This window comes from Sinohyriopsis cumingii, chromosome 14, assembly GCF_028554795.1.
Source record: "Sinohyriopsis cumingii isolate HCF-2022 chromosome 14, ASM2855479v2, whole genome shotgun sequence".
Lineage (NCBI taxonomy): Eukaryota > Metazoa > Mollusca > Bivalvia > Unionida > Unionidae > Sinohyriopsis > Sinohyriopsis cumingii.
The window spans coordinates 60,451,512-60,473,066 of NC_142974.1; the positions used below are offsets into that span (position 1 = coordinate 60,451,512).

The 21,555-nt window shown below is 30.8% G+C and overlaps 1 protein-coding gene across 1 annotated transcript in view; it reads left to right on the plus strand.

Moving 5' to 3' along the window:
• The window catches only part of LOC149783952 (enteropeptidase-like), a 74,117-nt gene extending 53,076 nt beyond the window's left edge, over nt 1–21,041 (plus strand). The window contains exons 14-17 of the mRNA XM_089932925.1: nt 2,114–2,262; nt 8,607–8,763; nt 10,848–10,915; nt 20,414–21,041. Coding sequence (XP_089789051.1) covers nt 2,114–2,262; nt 8,607–8,763; nt 10,848–10,885 — 344 coding nt within the window. The 3' untranslated portion in view covers nt 10,886–10,915; nt 20,414–21,041. The remainder of the gene's footprint in view (nt 1–2,113; nt 2,263–8,606; nt 8,764–10,847; nt 10,916–20,413) is intronic.
• The last annotated feature ends 514 nt before the right edge of the window (nt 21,042–21,555 follow it).

Here is a 21,555-nt window from a genome sequence, read left to right on the forward strand (position 1 = left end):
CTATTGTGTTTTTATAACAGGTTTTTAACATAGGTAAAGCACATTACTATTGTGTTTTTATAACAGATTTTTAACATAGGTAAAGCACATTACTATTGTGTTTTTATAACAGATTTTTAACGTAGGTAAAGCACATTACTATTGTGTTTTTATAACAGATATTTAACGTAGGTAAAGCACATTACTATTGTGTTTTTATAACAGATTTTTAACATAGGTAAAGCACATTACTATTGTGTTTTTATAACAGGTTTTTAACATAGGTAAAGCACATTACTATTGTGTTTTTATAACAGATTTTTAACATAGGTAAAGCACATTACTAATGTGTTTTTATAACAGAATTTTATCATAGGTAAAGCACATTACTAATGTCTTTTTATAACAGATTTTTAACATAGGTAAAACACATTACTATTGTGTTTTTATAACAGATCTTTAACAGAGGTAAAGCACATGTGTTTTTATAACAGATCTTTAACGTAGGTAAAGCACTATACTATTGTGTTTTTGTAACAGATCTTTAACATAGGTAAAGCAGCATAATAATGTGGCTATTTTATTTAATGATAAATTTTTGACATTCAAATTTTATTTTTTCACATTTATTACTATCTTTGATGTCATAGACTCATCATTGTTTAGGCTTCAGTTTGATCCACAACCTGAAAATGGAACAATAAAAACCTATTGTCAGAGACAAAATGATGACTGTACTGTATTTACTGTATATTGGGACACTATATTTGTTGGGACAACAGAAATTAATTTTTAAAGTGATATTTTACGTGCACTGAATGTTCTAGAACGCATCAGATTTTGTGTCATAGGTTGTGGAACACGTTTTAAATCTTTAAACTACATGAATGATATCAAATCATCAGAGGAATTCCAAATTGTTCATTTCACCATAAGTTTGATTTGATTTTACTGCAGTATCATATGTATTTTGCTAAGAATGTAATTCAAGTGTAAGATGTTCATATATTAAACAAATATTCAATTAAACCTAAAGTTATGTTGTGTTTATCTTTTACTTTTTTTCCCAATGGTGTCTTAAGTTTGTGATATTTTCTAACCATAGTGAAAGTAAAATAATAATAATATTATGATCGCTGGGACAATCACAAGAAACCATAAATCACGCTTTTTCTGGACCAGAAAAAGTACTGATTACTGTTATAGTTTTGCATTGGGGATGCCTTACTAGTAAGTAGTTTGTTCTATTTGGAATGGAAGAACTGTAATCATTAGACTTATCTGTGCAATATACCGGTATGTAGTATTTGCAAACATATTGACTTTGTGACATCAAAAGCAGCCTATGATGGCAGGTGACAGTGATAATACAGGACATAAAAGAAAGTTATTTTGTATAAACAGAACATATCATACCTTCTATTATGGTTGTTGTCTACTACATGCTATATAAGACAAATAAAATGCACCATTTGAGGTTTTTTTTGGGGGGGTAGAAGGGAAAATCTATATTGATTAGTGGATCATCATTAGACCTGACCATATATGGAATGAGGGAAATGGAATATCTCATGAAATTAATAGCCAAGGAGATTTAAGGTCAAGGTGACAAGGAATAGTCTCAGTTTTAGGTGCCAGGTCAAAGGTTAAGCTTCTAGGATCTTTCAGTACTGTCTATTTATGTAATGCTATAATTGACATCAGGAAAATGTTTACAATGAGGTATAAATATCACTAATGGTGTGCAGATCAAAATGTCAGAGATCAAGGTCACAGTAGTTATTTCAATTATTTGAAAGGAGAAAAAAATATATATTTTTTGAAAGGATAAGTATTAAATATTTTAACCAGATTTGCCACTGTTCATGTTGGGTTAAGGGTTGATGATCCGGGGATTAAAGATCAAGTTCATGGGGCTCGATGTTTTACTTTTAGAGTACATTTTTAGGACCTTTTTTATTTGATTTTCACATTTCAGCAAAGGAGTTTATTGGTTAAATTGTCAGAGGGTTGTTTAGATGTGTTACTAGGACTACAGCAATATCATTGCAGGCAACATGATACATTTACTGATTTTTCTTTTTCTTTTTCTTTTGTACATTTTTATAATTTTTTAAAACTTTCTTTCCTACAGAATTATGGATAGGGAAGCTCCAGATGGTCCGTGTTCAGTTGTACAGAAAAGAGGAATGTGATCAGATTTACTACAAGTTGTTCAATATGTATCCTCAAAATACCACTGTTTGTGTGGATAACCAGAACTTCGGTTCTCCAGCTTGTAGTGTAAGCTTTAAAATATCCATACTATGCCATGTAGCCAATACTCAACATCTTACTACTAACATTGTACAGTAGAACTCATATGCAGATTTAAAACTTGCATTTATAGTTTAAACAACATATAGAGTTTAAAATTTCTTTTGGTCAAATTTTAGCAATTATATGTCAAAAAATTGTAATATTTGACTGGATTTGTTTTTTCAGTCTTGCCCTCAGGCTGCTAAATCACTAGAATGTATTCAACAATACATATATCTTCTATCAAATGATGCACTTGCAGAACTGTCTTCATATAATAAACTGACAGATCTGTCTTCATATAATACACTAACAGATCTGACTTCATATAATACACTAACAGATCTGTCTTCATATAATACACTAACAGATCTGTCTTCATATAATACACTAACAGACCTGTCTTCACATATAATACACTAACAGATCTGTCTTCATATAATACACTAACAGATCTGACTTCATATAATACACTAACAGATCTGTCTTCAAATAATGCACTAACAGATGTGTCTTCAAATAATGCACTAACAGACCTGTCTTCACGTATAATACACTAACAGATCTGTCTTCATATAATACACTAACAGATCTGTCTTCACATATAATACACTAACAGATCTGTCTTCATATAATACACTAACAGATCTGACTTCATATACTACACTAACAGATCTGTCTTCATATAATACACTAACAGATCTGACTTCATATAATACACTAACAGATCTGTCTTCATATAATACACTAGCAGATCTGTCTTCATATAATACACCAGCAGATCTGTCTTCATATAATACACTAACAGATCTGTCTTCATATAATACACTGACAGATCATTCTTCATCTAGTGCACTAACAGATCTGTATTCAAATATTAAACTGACAGATCTGACTTCATAAAATACACTGATATATATGACTTCATTTAATGCACTAACGGATTTTTCTTCATATATTGCACTAACAGTTATGTCTTCATATAATACACTAACAGATCTCTCCTCATATAAAACACTTAGATACCTGTCTTAATATAATGCACTATGAGATCTGTCTTCATATATTGCACTAAGAGATATATTTTAATATAATACACTGACATATATGTCTCCATATCATGCACTAACATATATATCTTCATATAAAACGCTTACAGATCTGTCTTGATATAATGCACTAACACATCTGTCTTCATATAATGCACTAACAGATCTGTCTTCATATAATACACTAACAGATCTGTCTTCATATAATACACTAACATATCTGTCTTCACATATAATACAATAACAGATCTGTCTTCATATAATGCACTAACAGATCTGTCTTCATATAATGCACTAACACATCTGTCTTCATATAATACACTAACACATCTGTCTTCATATAATACACTGACAGATCTGTCTTCATATAATGCACTAACACATCTGTCTTCATATAATACACTAACAGATCTATCTTCATATAATGCACTAACACATCTGTCTTCATATAATACACTAACAGATCTGTCTTCATACAATGAACTAACACATCTGTCTTCATATAATACACTAACAGATCTGTCTTCATATAATGCACTAACAGATCAATCTTCATATAATGTGCTAACAGATCTTCATAAAATAAACAAACGGATCTGTCTTCATATAATATACTAACAGATCTTTCTTAATATAATCCACTAGCAGATATTTCTTCATATTAGAGATGTAAAAATTTTGGGTATTTCTACAGTGTACCCATTGATCATAATGATTGGCTACCCTGGTACCCAATCAAAGGGAAATTGTATTTAATGTGAACCTGAACTGCTGTTTTATAGGTTCAAACATGCCAACCCCCAAGAGAAGTATAAGCTTAAATATTACTAATATATTTGTCAAAAATGGTGATCTGAGCATAAAAAAGAGCAGCCTGTATATTGCATGCCATGATTACAGATAAGTGTCTGAAAAATGTACTTTTTTATAGCTACTTTCCTGGATCTGTAGTTAAATATTGTCAGAAATCGTCTAAATCCATGTGGATAAGTAGTTAGTACAAGAGTTTAAACACTAATAAAATTGATAAATTATTTATGCATAACACTTATTCGAACTTTTTTACATGTCTACCATAACTTTTACAAATAGTCTTAAAGTCCTCATATGATTACTGTTTTATCATCCTCGACCTGCCATGATTGGTGGTCTTAATGACATTCTGAATGCAGCTTGATTTTATGTTTAAAAAATACCTCTCCTCTAACAGTTTTTAGTCATATAACATCCGTCAGTTTCAATTTAGACTGGTCCGCTATGTATGTATTATTAAAAAAAATTAATCTGATAAGCGCTTTCACATTTAAGAAACCTGCCTGTTTTCTTGGAAATGTTTCAAGTATAATTAATTTAAAAATTAACATATTTACATGTGTGGTAATTTTTGCATGAGATTTTTTTCTATGGTATTCAATAAAAAGGATTTTTTCCCATATATTTAAATACTTGATTGAAAAAATTCATTCTCTGTAGATGTCCATGTGGTTCATTTTTCCTGAAATGATACAACAAGTGTTTGTTATGGTAACCAAGTGTTGCCTTGCCATGACAAAAATATTTGTCATGGGTTTCCCACTAACAAAAAATGTCCAGTAAATGAACATGTGAACAGAAGCCCTGATTTGAAACAGCTAACAGACACTCCAGGGCCACAAACTTAAGACAAAAATGGCATTAGTTAAAGGACATTTATATTGTGCTTTCTTAATTATTAATTGTGGTTTGTATTTTAATTTTATTTTGCATGAAATGTTTCTTAATTAGTACTCACTGGCGCTGGCAGTGAAAGGTATAGGTTCAGGATTTCAAAATAAGCATGTTAAGTTGCGAGAAAAATGGACACGTAACCAAGGACAGGCATGAAGTTAGGATAGTATATAGCTTGAAATACCAGCATTGATTCTTAAATAGGTTGCACAATAAAGGAGTGAAATGTCCTCCCTTGTATCATTACTTAGTACATGCATGACAAGTAAATTGTAAGCAAAGACATGAGCCCCTGTGATGATGCATAAATGCACACACGACATTGTTATTTTGTGTCTCAATCTGAACTTGGAACCTTTTTTTAAGGGGAACCTGGTTGTCCATTTTATTACCTGGGCTATTAATCAGTGGGCAGGTACTGGAGTACCCATTGGCATCATTGCTTCATATAGTGCACTAACAGATCTTTCTTTTATATAATGGAATGACAGATTTATTTGTCATCACATAATGCTCTAGCAGATCTGATATCATACAATGTACTAACAGACCTGCTCTGAGATGATACACTAACAGATCTTCTCTCAGATGATATGCTAACAGATCTGCTCTCAGATGATACGCTAACAGATCTGCTCTCAGTTGATACTCTAACAGATCTGCTTTCAGATGATATGCTAACAGATCTGCTCTCAGATGATACGCTAACAGATCTGCTCTCAGATGATACACTAACAGATCTGCTCTGAGATGATACGCTAACAGATCTGCTCTCAGATGATATGCTAACAGATCAGCAACAGTACTGTATAATGATTAACATATGTACCATCATATAATGGACTGATAGGTTTGCACCATACAATAATTCATCAACATATTGGACTCTGGTATGGTTTCTTTAAGTTACTTCTGGGTTACATACAAGTAGAACAAACATAATGAATCCTGGATATCCATTCCTTAACAGATTAATCCTAAACAGTATTATTAATAGCATTTGATCTTAAAATTCCGGTTTCAATATATGCTACAGCCAAGAACTAGTGCTAGAGAAATAATATCATTCCAAAGAAGACATTTTGTATTCAAGCTTTTAAAGGGATTTAAGCTGACATTTTACCATAAATAGGGTATATTTTGGACATAAAAAAATCATATTAAACCACAAGTTAAATTGCTTTACTATTTTTATAGTCTGATTTTAGCCTAAATATTAATATGCATGTCTGTCTGATTTCAGCATTTGAGTAGGTTGCAATTAGGTCAGTTCTCAGTCACAAGACACTGGTTCAAGTAATTTGATTTGTCAGTGCATCATAAGGAGTAATAAGCTTTCAGTCAAAATTAGGTCACTGTGACTTATATTTCATATTCAATTGATGTGTGTTACATTTGTGTTTAGCTAATATTCTCATACACTGTGTAATATGATTCATAAATTCATAATGGGAATGCAACATTTAGGCAATACAAAGTATATTGTAATATGGCCATGCTGCCATGAACAGTTTCTCTTGCTGTTATTAAGCCTAGTATGTATTGCACCCTTGTTATCATTAGGCCTAGTATGTATTGTACCCTTGTTATTATTAAGCCTAGTATGTATTGTACCCTTGTTATCATTAAACCTAGTATGTGTTGTACCCTTGTTATCATTAAGCCTAGTATGTATTGTACCATTGTTATCATTAAACCTAGTATGTGTTGTACCCTTGTTATCATTAAGCCTAGTATGTATTGTACCCTTGTTATCATTAGGCCTAGTATGTATTGTACCCTTGTTATCATTAAGCCTAGTATGTGTTGTACCCTTGTTATCATTAAACCTAGTATGTGTTGAACCTTTGTTATCATTAAGCCTAGTATGTATTGTACCCTTGTTATCATTAAGCCTAGTATTTATTGTACCATTGTTATCATTAAACCTAGTATGTATTGTACCATTGTTATCATTAAACCTAGTATGTGTTGTACCCTTGTTATCATTAAACCTAGTATGTATTGTACCATTGTTATCATTAAACCTAGTATGTGTTGTACCCTTGTTATCATTAAACCTAGTATGTGTTGAACCATTGTTATCATTAAGCCTAGTATGTGTTGTACCCTTGTTATCATTAAACCTAGTATGTGTTGAACCTTTGTTATCATTAAGCCTAGTATGTATTGTACCCTTGTTATCATTAAGCCTAGTATGTATTGTACCCTTGTTATCATTAAACCTAGTATGTATTGTACCATTGTTATCATTAAACCTAGTATGTATTGTACCCTTGTTATCATTAAGCCTAGTATGTATAGTACCCTTGTTATCATTAAACCTAGTATGTATTGTACCCTTGTTATCATTAAGCCTAGTATGTAATGTACCCTTGTTATCATTAAGCCTAGTATGTATAGTACCCTTGTAATCATTAAGCCTAGTATGTATAGTACCCTTGTTATCATTAAGCCTAGTATGTATTGTACCCATGTTATCATTAAGCCTAGTATGTGTTGAACCCTTGTTATCATTAAGCCTAGTATGTGTTGAACCCTTGTTATCATTAAGCCTAGTATGTGTTGTACCCTTGTTATCATTAAGCCTAGTATGTATAGTACCCTTGTAATCATTAAGCCTAGTATGTAATGTACCCTTGTAATCATTAAGCCTAGTATGTAATGTACCCTTGTAATCATTAAGCCTAGTATGTAATGTACCCTTGTTATCATAAAGCCTAGTATGTGTTGAACCCTTGTTATCATTAAGCCTAGTATGTGTTGTACCCATGTTATCATTAAGCCTAGTATATAATGTACCCTTGTTATCATTAAGCCTAGTATGTAATGTGCCCTTGTTATCATTAAGCCTAGTATGTATTATACCCTTGTAATCAATACCCTGTTTGTGTTGTACACATGTTACTATTAAGCCTAGTATGTATAGTACCCTTGTTATCATTAAGCCTAGTATGTATTATACCCGTGTAAGTGTAATCAATAGGCCCTGTTTGTGTTGTACACATGTTACTATTAAGCCTAGTATGTATTATACACTAAGTAGCTTTTCATCAGTTGTGCAAATTTAATATTTAACCTTGCATAATTGGCATGCATAAATGAACAGCATATACCCATATCTGCTAAATTTGTAGCATTTTGTTTTCCAAACTAGGAATTTTTCTGGGACTGTTTTGTTTTGTTAGAATGAGTGTAAAAGGGATCAAAAGAGTCAATGTAACCTATGTTATCAACATATTTAAGTTTTTTAAATCTGGTCTTTCATATATTTTTGTAAATTAACAGCTTGTCATAAACAAATGAATATTTCCCAGCATGGCAGGTTTACTTGTAAAAATTTCAAATATCTTGGACTCATGACCACATTTTGAAATGGCATAAATATCTCTGCAAACAGCCATAAAAATTAGTACCTGCATGTAACAGTAAATTCTTAGCTTTGTACGAGTTCAAAGCATACATAAAAGAAAACAAAAGAGAAAACTTAGCATAGTGTAGATCAAATTTGGGTGATTAGATACTCAATCTACTATTGGTAAATCATCACATATTTTAAAAATTGAATTACAGGGTGACTCTGGAGGCCCATTGATGTGCCGTAACAAGTATGGGCGATTTGAATTGTTGGGCACATTAAGCTGGGGCTATGACAGCTGTTTTAAAGATGGCTACCCAGATGTTTATCAACTTTCCTACTCCCATGCAGACTGGATAGAGCAGATTACGGGTAAGCTTTTTTATAATTCTTCTGAGTGAATGGTCCATGTTTACAATTTTTTAAAATATTCCTTTTCAAAATAGGACTTCACACTTTAATAATAAAATGTCTGGACAAAATCATTCACATTCATTTAATGTCAAGCTGTTAGTTTTAGGATTATGTTTTAAATCTTTTAGTGCCTTACGCCTGGTATCCAACCCAATTTCATCTCAGCATTTATATATTTCTCAATTGTCAGAATTTTCTAAAGAATTTTACATTATACGTCAATTTTTCATAGTTTTATATAAACAGTTGATTGATTTCATGTCTTTAATACCATAAAAAGAAAATTTCTGTAGAAAAATGGATTTGTTTTCATAAATTACATTACTGTCAAAATTAAAAGTTTTATAACTTAAAAGTAAGTATTTGAGAAAAACAATTTGTATCATCATCATTATTATTTTCATTGCTACAGAGATAACAACCATTCCAATTTTAGTTGAATAATGCCTGTTTTCAATCTTAAATGATTAAATTTTAATCACTTCTGTTAGATTCCAGTTTTGTGGTCAGACATAATTTTTTGCAGGTGAACTAAAATTTTGAACAATGGTCAGATGGTATATTTAGGCCATGTAAATGTTTGTAGTGTCTGATTGCAAGTTTGTTATCAAAGTATACACAAGTAACTGAATGTTGACCTGTCAGAAATCACATCAGCATGGCATTCTTATGTGCATGTCAAATTTCAGAAAAGTTAGAGGAAAATATGCAACAGAAATTCCTGGTAGCAGATTGAATGCAATTCATTTGCTGTCTTTTTGGACAGATTTCAGCCTGTTACATAGCTTGAAGAAATTACAGGAAGCACATTTAAAAAAAACATACTCTGCGTTAATGACATCTAATTTATAAAATGAACTTTTGGATGCAAATTTGAAGCATTTTTGTTTGATGTTTCGGATCCTGATTATTTCGTAGCATATATTCATTTTTCACATTGGTCAGGGTTGGTATCTCGGTTGATGTTAAAGATGTTATGAGTATTACTAGTAATAGTAATAATACTTATAGTACTGGATATAATCAACTACTCCCTCAATATAATGCATTGTATGGGTGGCAGAAAATAGCCTAGAAGTAGTACTAGTTGCGTTAGTAGTACCAAAAATAACAACATTAGTACTAATTCAGTGCTCCCTCTCTTGTTATTGTAGGCATTAAAGTAACTGGTGTTACAAGTGCGAGAACCTTATATTGAGGGTTGTATGTTACATCTGTAACAGTGTATCGAAAAGCATAAATACTGGTTTGGATATCTGAGGATGTCAAGTCATGCTTTAAATTAATTCTGAATAGGTTCAAATTGAAATTAAGCTAACTAAAACACTAAGCATTGAGCTGACAAAATGAAACCTTTTTTTGGTGGGATCACTTCCCATACCTAGACAGTAAGAGTCATTTTGATTGGATCTCTTGCAATACTTAGACTGTAAAGGCCATCGTCATAGGATCACTTTCATACCTAGAATGTAAGAGCAATTTTGATGGGATTGCTTGCCATATCTAGACTGTATGGGCTATTTTCTTTGGATCCCTTGGCTTGTCATATCTAAACTATAAGGACCATTTTTACAGGATGTCTTGACATACCTAGACTATAAGGGCCATTTTGACAGGATGTCTTGACATACCTAGACTGTAAGGGCCCTTTTAATTGGATGTCTTGTCATACCTAGAGTGTAAAGGCCATTTTGACAGGATGTCTTGACATACCTTGACTGTAAGGACCATTTTAATTGGATGTCTTGACATACCTAGACTGTAAGGGCCATTTTAATTGGATCACTTGTCATACCTAGATAATAACAGCCATTTTAATTGGATCACTTGTCATACCTAGATAATAAAAGCCATTTTAATTAAATCCTTGTAGACTGTAAGAGACATTTTGATGGGATCCCTGGCCACACCTAGACTATCAGATGGACAGTGGTCAACTGGGGGGCATTATAATGATGGACAACTATAGTATTAATAGTAGTAGTGGTTGTTGTTGTTATTATAATGCATAGATTACATTTATTTCCAATTATTCTTTTCAGGTCTTGATTTCTCAGATCTTACGATGGATATGGATTAGGGATTAAACACCAGTTACATTATGCCAGAGGTTGGTTTCCATCTATTATTTCTTTCTGCACATTCTGAAATATCCAGTAACTCTAATTTGCAACCTTTAAATTGGAGTAGTGGCCTCAAAATACTGCAATCTTTGTGCACAGTTTATAATTGTTTTTGTTAACTTAATTTTTATTAGATTATGCCTTTATTCAGTGGGGTTGTTGTCCAAGTCTGAACAAATTATTTTGGATTCAAATCATCCAGAATTTGTGTACACTCAATACAGGTTATTTATGAGAGACTGAGGCTTCTTATATCCATGTAAATTTCAATATTTACCCATTTCCATTAATATTGGGCACTGCCACACTTTCTTCTTAACTGTGTAATACCAGTAGCTGTTATTTGGGAGAAAACTCCTTGGGTTCTTGTAATTTAATCAGATGGGGTGATGACTAAATGAATAGTAGAAGAAGATGACCTATTAGATAAACAGATGAAATATATAAATAATTAGAAGTAAACGAATCTATCACATACAGACAATTCACAAAAGGCGAGAAATTATGATAAAACTATGACAATGTAACTACTAAAAACTGACCAGCGCCATGTAGTATTCTGATGTACTTTAGTTATTTTCTTCAATACCATTGACATAGTATTGAATAACTTATTGCACCCTGAAATGTTGAGGTTTACTCGTGGAGGGTCTTTGGATGAGTGGACAATGGAACAGGGAACTTGTTAATGTAATCGATGGTTGCATATTAGACATGTGCAAGGCAAGCAACTCACATACTACTCACTCACCCTACGTACAACAGAACAACATTGTGAATCAGCCTTGGTGTTTACCATTGAATTGCAGCATAGTCTTTTCAATCTAACTGGGTCAATTCATAATTAGTTCCTTCACCTTGATCCATCTCAAACATTCCATGATTATGCCAAGTGCTCTCTTTGTTAAATGCAGGATCAAAGCCATATCTATCAGTGGTAATTTAAAATCAATAAAATATATACCTACCCCAAATAATCACCAGATGGCATAAACTACCCACCTTCCTGTTTTACAATAAACAACAATAACACCATCTACTATTTTTAATGGATTCTGAAAGTGTGACAGACTTCTGGAAGTCGACTAATTGTCGATAGCCCTGAATCAGACCCATCTCTGGAAGTTTAAGATTTTACTAAACAAAATAACATTGCTGCTCTTCATAAATTAGTGTTAGTTATTAAATTGAAGATGCTGATTTTTTTCATGTTGATCTTGTCTTCCTTTTATTATATTATCTTTAAACATTGAAAACTGTAGCTGAAATGTAAAATACAACTATTTAATTAATAGATTTGTTTAAAAGTTTGAACTTAATGCATTGTTTAAAATAGGTTACACTTGATGCATTGTTTAAAATAGGTTACATCTTCTTAAAATATTATTACAGCATGGTAATAAGAGTAAAAATCAGATTGTATAACCTGCAGACATGTATATACCCTGCAAGAGGTGTGAGATGATAGGGACAAAGCTTGGGTAACCCATGTATTATATTTGCTAATGTCCAGTTGATTCATGTTTTTTTTTTTTATCAAGTAAAATTGCAACTTAATATTGAAGCATTCTATTGTGTACAGTCCACCCAGTAACATGAGGCTGAAAAATGTCATTAATACATTTCCATAAATACATTCATAAACTATACATTATATGTTGACATGAATTGAGCATAGAATATTGAAAATTGAAGAGAGCTAATTATAAGTTGACCTCAGATTTACATTGCAAAAACATGCAGTGAGTGTGCAGTTGGAGCTGAAAGTTAGTCTTATTGTACACTATGTAATTACACTAATGTACAGTAGTCATATTGTACACATTTCTTAATGAAGTCACATGGTCTTATTGTACACATTTCTCATTGAAGTCACATGGTCTTATTGTACACATTTCTCAATGAAATCACATGATCTTATTGTACACATTTCTCAACGAAGTCACGTGGTCTTATTGTACACATTTCTCTATGGAGTCACATAGTCTTATTGTACACATTTCCATTAAAGTCACATGGTCATATTGTACACATTTCTCATTGAAGTCACATGGTCTTATTGTACACATTTCTCATTGAAGTCACATGGTCTTATTGTACACATTTCTTGATGAAATCACATGATCTTATTGTACACATTTCTCAACGAAGTCACGTGGTCTTATTGTACACATTTCTTAATAAAGTCACATAGTCTTATTGTACACATTTCCATTGAAGTCACATGGTCATATTGTACACATTTCTCATTGAAGTCACATGGTCTTATTGTACACATTTCTCAATGAAGTCACATGGTCTTATTGTACACATTTCTCTATGGAGTCACATTGTCTTATTGTACACATTTCCATTTAAGTCATATGGTCTTATTGTACACATTTCTCAATGAAGTCACATGGTCTTATTGTACACATTTCTCAATGAAGTCACAGAGTCTTATTGTACACATTTCTCATTGAAGTCAAATAGTCTTATTGTACACATTTCTACTTGAAGTTACATGGTCTTATTGTACACATTTCCATTGAAGTCACATGGTCTTATTGTACACATTTCTCAATGAAGTTACATAGTCTTATTGTACACATTTCTTAATGAAGTCAAATAGTCTTATTGTACACAATTCTCATTGAAGTCAAATAGTCTTATTGTACACATTTCTTATTGAAGTCAAATAGTCTTATTGTACACATTTCTCATTGAAGTCAAAAAGTCTTATTGTACACATTTCTCAATGAAGTCACATGGTCTTTTTGTACACCTTTCTTAGTGAAGTCACATAGCCTTATTGTACACATTTCTCATTGAAGTCACATGGTCTTATTGTACACATTTCTCAACGAAATCACATGGTCTTATTGTATACATTTCTCATTGAAGTCACATGGTCTTATTGTACACATTTCTCAATGAAGTCACATGGTCTTATTGTACACATTTCTCTATGGAGTCACATAGTCTTATTGTACACATTTCTCTATGGAGTCACATGGTCTTATTGTACACATTTCTCAATGAAGTCACATGGTCTTATTGTACACATTTCCATTGAAGTCACATAGTCTTATTCTACACATTTCTCAATGATGTCACATGGTCTTGTTGTACACATTTCTCAATGAAGTTGCATGGTCTTATTGTACACATTTCTTAATGAAGTCAAATAGTCTTATTGTACACATTTCTCATTGAAGTCACATGGTCTTATTGAACACATTTCTCATTGAAGTCAAATAGTCTTTATGTACGCATTTCTCATCGAAGTCACATGGTCTTATTGTACACATTTCTCAATGAAGTCACATGGTCTTTCTGTACACATTTCTCAATGAAGTCACATGATCTTATTGTAAACATTTCTTAATAAAGTCACATAGTCTTACTGTACACATTTCTTATTGAAGTCACATAGTCTTATTGTACACATTTTTCAATGAAATCATATATTCTTATTTTACACATTTCTTATTGAAGTCACATGGTCTTAGTGTACATATTTCTTTATGAAGTCAGATAGCCTTATTGTACACATTTCTCAATGAAATCAAATAGTCTTTTTGTACACATTTCCATTGAAGTCACATGGTCTTATTGTACACATTTCTCAATGAAGTCATATAGTCTTATTGTACACATTTCCATTGAAGTCACATGGTCTTATTGTACACATTTCTCAATGAAGTCATATAGTCTTTTTGTACACATTTCTTATTGAAGTCACATAGTCTTATTGTGTGCATTTCTTTATTAAGTCAAATATTCTTGTTCTGTACATGATTTCTTTATGATGCCAGAATTCATATTGTCATATAGTTTTGTAATATTCATGATTTCTTTATAACACCATAATTCATATTGTCAGATAGTTTTGTTGTATCAATAATTTCTTTATGATGCCATGATTCAAATTGTCATATAGTATTGTTTTATACATGATTTCTTTATGATGCCATGATTCAAAGTGTCATATAGTATTGTATTATACATGACTTCTTTATGATGCCATGATTCAAAGTGTCATATAGTATTGTATTATACATGATTTCTTTATAATGCCATGATTCAAAGTGTCATATGGTATTGTATTATACATGATTTCTTTATAATGCCATGATTCAAAGTGTCATATGGTATTGTATTATACATGATTTCTTTATGATGCCATGATTCAAAGTGTCATATAGTATTGTTTCATACATGATTTCTTTATGATGCCATGATTCAGATTGTCATATAGTATTGTAATATACATGATTTCTTTTTGATGCCATGATTCAAATTGTCATATAGTATTATTTTATACATGATTTCTTTATGATGCCATAATTCAAAGTGTCATATAGTATTGTTTTATACATGATTTCTTCATGATGCCATGATTCAAAGTGTCATATAGTATTGTATTATACATGATTTCTTCATGATGCCATGATTCAAAGTGTCATATAGTATTGTATTATACATGATTTCTTTATGATGCCATGATTCAAAGTGTCATATAGTATTGTATTATACATGATTTCTTCATGATGCCATGATTCAAAGTGTCATATAGTATTGTTTTATACATGATTTCTTCATGATGCCATGATTCAAAGTGTCATATAGTATTGTATTATACATGATTTCTTTATGATGCCATGATTCAAAGTGTCATATAGTATTGTAATATACATGATTTCTTTTTGATGCCATGATTCAAATTGTCATATAGTATTGTTTTATACATGATTTCATTATGATGCCATAATTCAAAGTGTCATATAGTATTGTATTATACATGATTTCTTTATGATGCCATAATTCAAAGTGTCATATAGTATTGTTTTATACATGATTTCTTTATAATGCCATAATTCAAAGTGTCATATAGTATTGTATTATACATGATTTCTTTATGATGCCATAATTCAAAGTGTCATATAGTATTGTATTATACATGATTTCTTCATGATGCCATGATTCAAAGTGTCATATAGTATTGTTTTATACATGATTTCTTCATGATGCCATGATTCAAAGTGTCATATAGTATTGTATTATACATGATTTCTTTATGATGCCATGATTCAAAGTGTCATATAGTATTGTAATATACATGATTTCTTTATAATGCCATGATTCAAAGTATAGTATTGTAATGTACATGATTTCTTTATGCTGCCATGATTCAAAGTGTCATATGGTATTGTAATGTACATGATTTCTTTTTGATGCCATGATTCAAAGTGTCATATAGTATTGTAATGTACATGATTTCTTTATGATGCCATGATTCAGATTGTCATATAGTATTGTTTCATACATGATTTCTTTATGATGCCATGATTCAAATTGTCATATAGTATTGTAATATACATGATTTCTTTTTGATACCATGATTCAAATTGTCATATAGTATTGTATTATACATGACTTCTTTATGATGCCATGATTCAAAGTGTCATATGGTATTGTATTATATATGACTTCTTTATGATGCCATGATTCAAAGTGTCATATAGTATTGTTTTATACAGGATTTCTTTATGATGCCATGATTCAAAGTGTCATATGGTATTGTATTATACATGACTTCTTTATGATGCCATGATTCAAAGTGTCATATAGTATTGTAATGTACATGATTTCTTTTTGATGCCATGATTCAAAGTGTCATATAGTATTGTAATATACATGATTTCTTTATGATGCCATGATTCAAAGTGTCATATAGTATTGTTTTATACATGATTTCTTTATGATGCCATGATTCAAATTGTCATATGGTATTGTAATATACATGATTTCTTTTTGATGCCATGATTCAAAGTGTCATATAGTATTGTAATATACATGATTTCTTTATGCTGCCATGATTCAAAGTGTCATATGGTATTGTATTATACATGATTTCTTTTTGATGCCATGATTCAAATTGTCATATAGTATTGTATTATACATGATTTCTTTATGATGCCATGATTCAAAGTGTCATATAGTATTGTTTTATACATGATTTCTTTATGATGACATGATTCAAATTGTCATATGGTATTGCAATATACATGATTTCTTTTTGATGCCATGATTCAAAGTGTCATATGGTATTGTATTATATATGACTTTTTTATGATGCCATGATTCAAAGTGTCATATAGTATTGTTTATACATGATTTCTTTATGATGCCATGATTCAAAGTGTCATATAGTATTGTTTTATACATGATTTCTTTATGATGCCATTATTCAAAGTGTCATATGCTATTGTATTATACATGATTTCTTTATAATGCCATGATTCAAAGTGTCATATAGTATTGTTTTATACATGATTTCTTTATGATGCCATGATTCAAAGTGTCATATGGTATTGTATTATACATGATTTCTTTATGATGCCATGATTCAAAGTGTCATATAGTATTGTTTTATACATGATTTCTTTATGATGCCATGATTCAAAGTGTCATATAGTATTGTATTATACATGATTTCTTTATGATGCCATGATTCAAAGTGTCATATAGTATTGTATTATACATGACTTCTTTATGATGCCATGATTCAAAGTGTCATATGGTATTGTATTATACATGATTTCTTTATGATGCCATGATTCAAAGTGTCATATAGTATTGTAATATACATGATTTCTTTATGATGCCATGATTCAAAGTGTCATATAGTATTGTTTTATACATGATTTCTTCATGATGCCATGATTCAAAGTGTCATATAGTATTGTATTATACATGATTTCTTTATGATGCCATAATTCAAAGTGTCATATAGTATTGTTTTATACATGATTTCTTCATGATGCCATGATTCAAAGTGTCATATAGTATTGTAATATACATGATTTCTTTATAATGCCATGATTCAAAGTGTCATATGGTATTGTATTATACATGACTTCTTTATGATGCCATGATTCAAAGTGTCATATAGTATTGTATTATACATGATTTCTTTATGATGCCATAATTCAAAGTGTCATATAGTATTGTAATATACATGATTTCTTTATAATGCCATGATTCAAAGTGTCATATAGTATTGTATTATACATGATTTCTTTATGATGCCATAATTCAAAGTGTCATATAGTATTGTATTATATATGACTTCTTTATGATGCCATGATTCAAAGTGTCATATAGTATTGTAATATACATGATTTCTTTATAATGCCATGATTCAAAGTGTCATATGGTATTGTATTATACATGATTTCTTCATGATGCCATGATTCAAAGTGTCATATAGTATTGTATTATACATGATTTCTTTATGATGCCATGATTCAAAGTGTCATATAGTATTGTAATATACATGATTTCTTTATAATGCCATGATTCAAAGTGTCATATGGTATTGTATTATACATGATTTCTTCATGATGCCATGATTCAAAGTGTCATATAGTATTGTATTATACATGATTTCTTTATGATGCCATAATTCAAAGTGTCATATAGTATTGTTTTATACATGATTTCTTTATAATGCCATGATTCAAAGTGTCATATAGTATTGTAATATACATGATTTCTTTATAATGCCATGATTCAAAGTGTCATATGGTATTGTATTATACATGACTTCTTTATGATGCCATGATTCAAAGTGTCATATAGTATTGTAATGTACATGATTTCTTTATGATGCTATGATTCAAAGTGTCATATAGTATTGTAATGTACATGATTTCTTTTTGATGCCATGATTCAAAGTGTCATATAGTATTGTAATGTACATGATTTCTTTATGATGCCATGATTCAGATTGTCATATAGTATTGTTTCATACATGATTTCTTTATGATGCCATGATTCAAATTGTCATATAGTATTGTAATATACATGATTTCTTTTTGATGCCATGATTCAAATTGTCATATAGTATTGTATTATACATGACTTCTTTAGGATGCCATGATTCAAAGTGTCATATGGTATTGTATTATATATGACTTCTTTATGATGCCATGATTCAAAGTGTCATATAGTATTGTTTTATACAGGATTTCTTTATGATGCCATGATTCAAAGTGTCATATGGTATTGTATTATACATGACTTCTTTATGATGCCATGATTCAAAGTGTCATATAGTATTGTAATATACATGATTTCTTTATGATGCCATGATTCAAATTGTCATATAGTATTGTATTATACATGATTTCTTTATGATGCCATGATTCAAAGTGTCATATAGTATTGTTTTATACATGATTTCTTTATGATGCCATGATTCAAATTGTCATATGGTATTGTAATATACATGATTTCTTTTTGATGCCATGATTCAAAGTGTCATATAGTATTGTAATATACATGATTTCTTTATGCTGCCATGATTCAAAGTGTCATATGGTATTGTATTATACATGATTTCTTTTTGATGCCATGATTCAAATTGTCATATAGTATTGTATTATACATGATTTCTTTATGATGCCATGATTCAAAGTGTCATATAGTATTGTTTTATACATGATTTCTTTATGATGACATGATTCAAATTGTCATATGGTATTGTAATATACATGATTTCTTTTTGATGCCATGATTCAAAGTGTCATATGGTATTGTATTATATATGACTTCTTTATGATGCCATGATTCAAAGTGTCATATAGTATTGTTTATACATGATTTCTTTATGATGCCATGATTCAAAGTGTCATATAGTATTGTTTTATACATGATTTCTTTATGATGCCATGATTCAAAGTGTCATATGGTATTGTATTATACATGATTTCTTTATGATGCCATGATTCAAAGTGTCATATAGTATTGTTTTATACATGATTTCTTTATGATGCCATGATTCAAAGTGTCATATGGTATTGTATTATACATGATTTCTTTATAATGCCATGATTCAAAGTGTCATATAGTATTGTTTTATACATGATTTCTTTATGATGCCATGATTCAAAGTGTCATATAGTATTGTTTTATACATGATTTCTTTATGATGCCATGATTCATATTGTCATATAGTATTGTTTTATACATGACTTCTTTATGATGCCATGATTCAAAGTGTCATATGGTATTGTATTATATATGACTTCTTTATGATGCCATGATTCAATGTGTCATATAGTATTGTTTTATACATGATTTCTTTATGATGCCATGATTCATATTGTCAAGTAGTAAACCATGTTTCATATATCTACATGTATTTCCATCTGATTTTTGTGATGCCCACAAATGACAAGATGAAGATCATAGCACATTTCTAGTGGCAACAACATGGTCAACAATATAAAGATCTCTCGTGAAATGTTTGTAATAATACATCTTCTGTGTTACTTGATGTATTCAACTGTGACTTACGCATGATAGTTCTGTATGCCTAGGTTTGTACCTTGCCATGCTGGGGTTTCCTGTTTTACTACCTTAATGCTGTTCACAGAAGAGAAACCATGTTCCATGGAGTTTTTGTTTCTAACCTTTGTTTTGCTTTCTACTTTCAGGAAGAACCTTCAAGGGAGTCCATAGAAACCTGACAACATATGTGGAATGCTTGGTATATGAATATGATATGAACAAATAATAAGTCTTGCAGAGTATTCATATATATGTATGTAAATAAAGAGACTAATATATTTCTTACAAGTTTGAGTGCATAAAAATAAACACTTGCTTCTAAGTATGAAAAAAATGGCCTTGGCATTGAGGAGGACTCCAATATATCTACATGACGATCAACATTAAATTTACATGCATCATATGTAATGACAGTAAAGCAGCATGTACATGTACAAAATACAGTTGGAATTACTTACATATGTGTATATTGGAATAGATATGTTAAAGAAATTGATAACTGATACTACTGTCATGGGTATTCCATATTACCTTTCTAGCTCTGATGATCTTGTGCATTGGAATAGATATGGTAATGAAATTAATAACTAAGGTACTGAGTCAGATATAGGTATTAAATATCTTATTTTTAGCCCTGCTGGTCATATATTAGAAGAACTCATAGTCCATCATGAATTGTCTCTTGTCCATTGTTCATCTGTCCATAAGTATAAATTTGTTATCACCTCTCCTGTTACACTATTATGAGGATTGTCATTAAACTTTACATACACATTAACTTCTACGGTGTGTTAAATATTCATGAAAATAGTACTTAGAAATGCATCATGTCTACCATATCAGCCCTTTTAAAAATCTTGTTATCATTCACTCACCAAGGTTTTGATGTCTTAACCTTGGCAGATTGATCAGATATTTCAGCACTTTGGGTCTGTTGATTTCATCAGATGCATCCAATCAAAATCAGGTTGTTAAAATTTGAATACTATTTTGACATGATCAAAACAAGGATTGCATACAACTGAAATGGACTCATGAATAAGCAGTTTTCCACTGTTGGTACATGTTTGTACAAATACATCCCTTCCCACAAATAAATCTGTAATGGCTTCTATCTGGTACATAGTCATACTTTTAATGTTAAACTTACAAAGTAACCTTTTGAAGTCAGTTGCCTCCTCCATTTTCGGCTGATGTGCAAATGCGCTACTGTTACACGCTATGGTTAGTTGGCATTACATACTAAGCGAGATTCCAATGTGGGTATGTGAGAAAGCTTGCCAGTAGC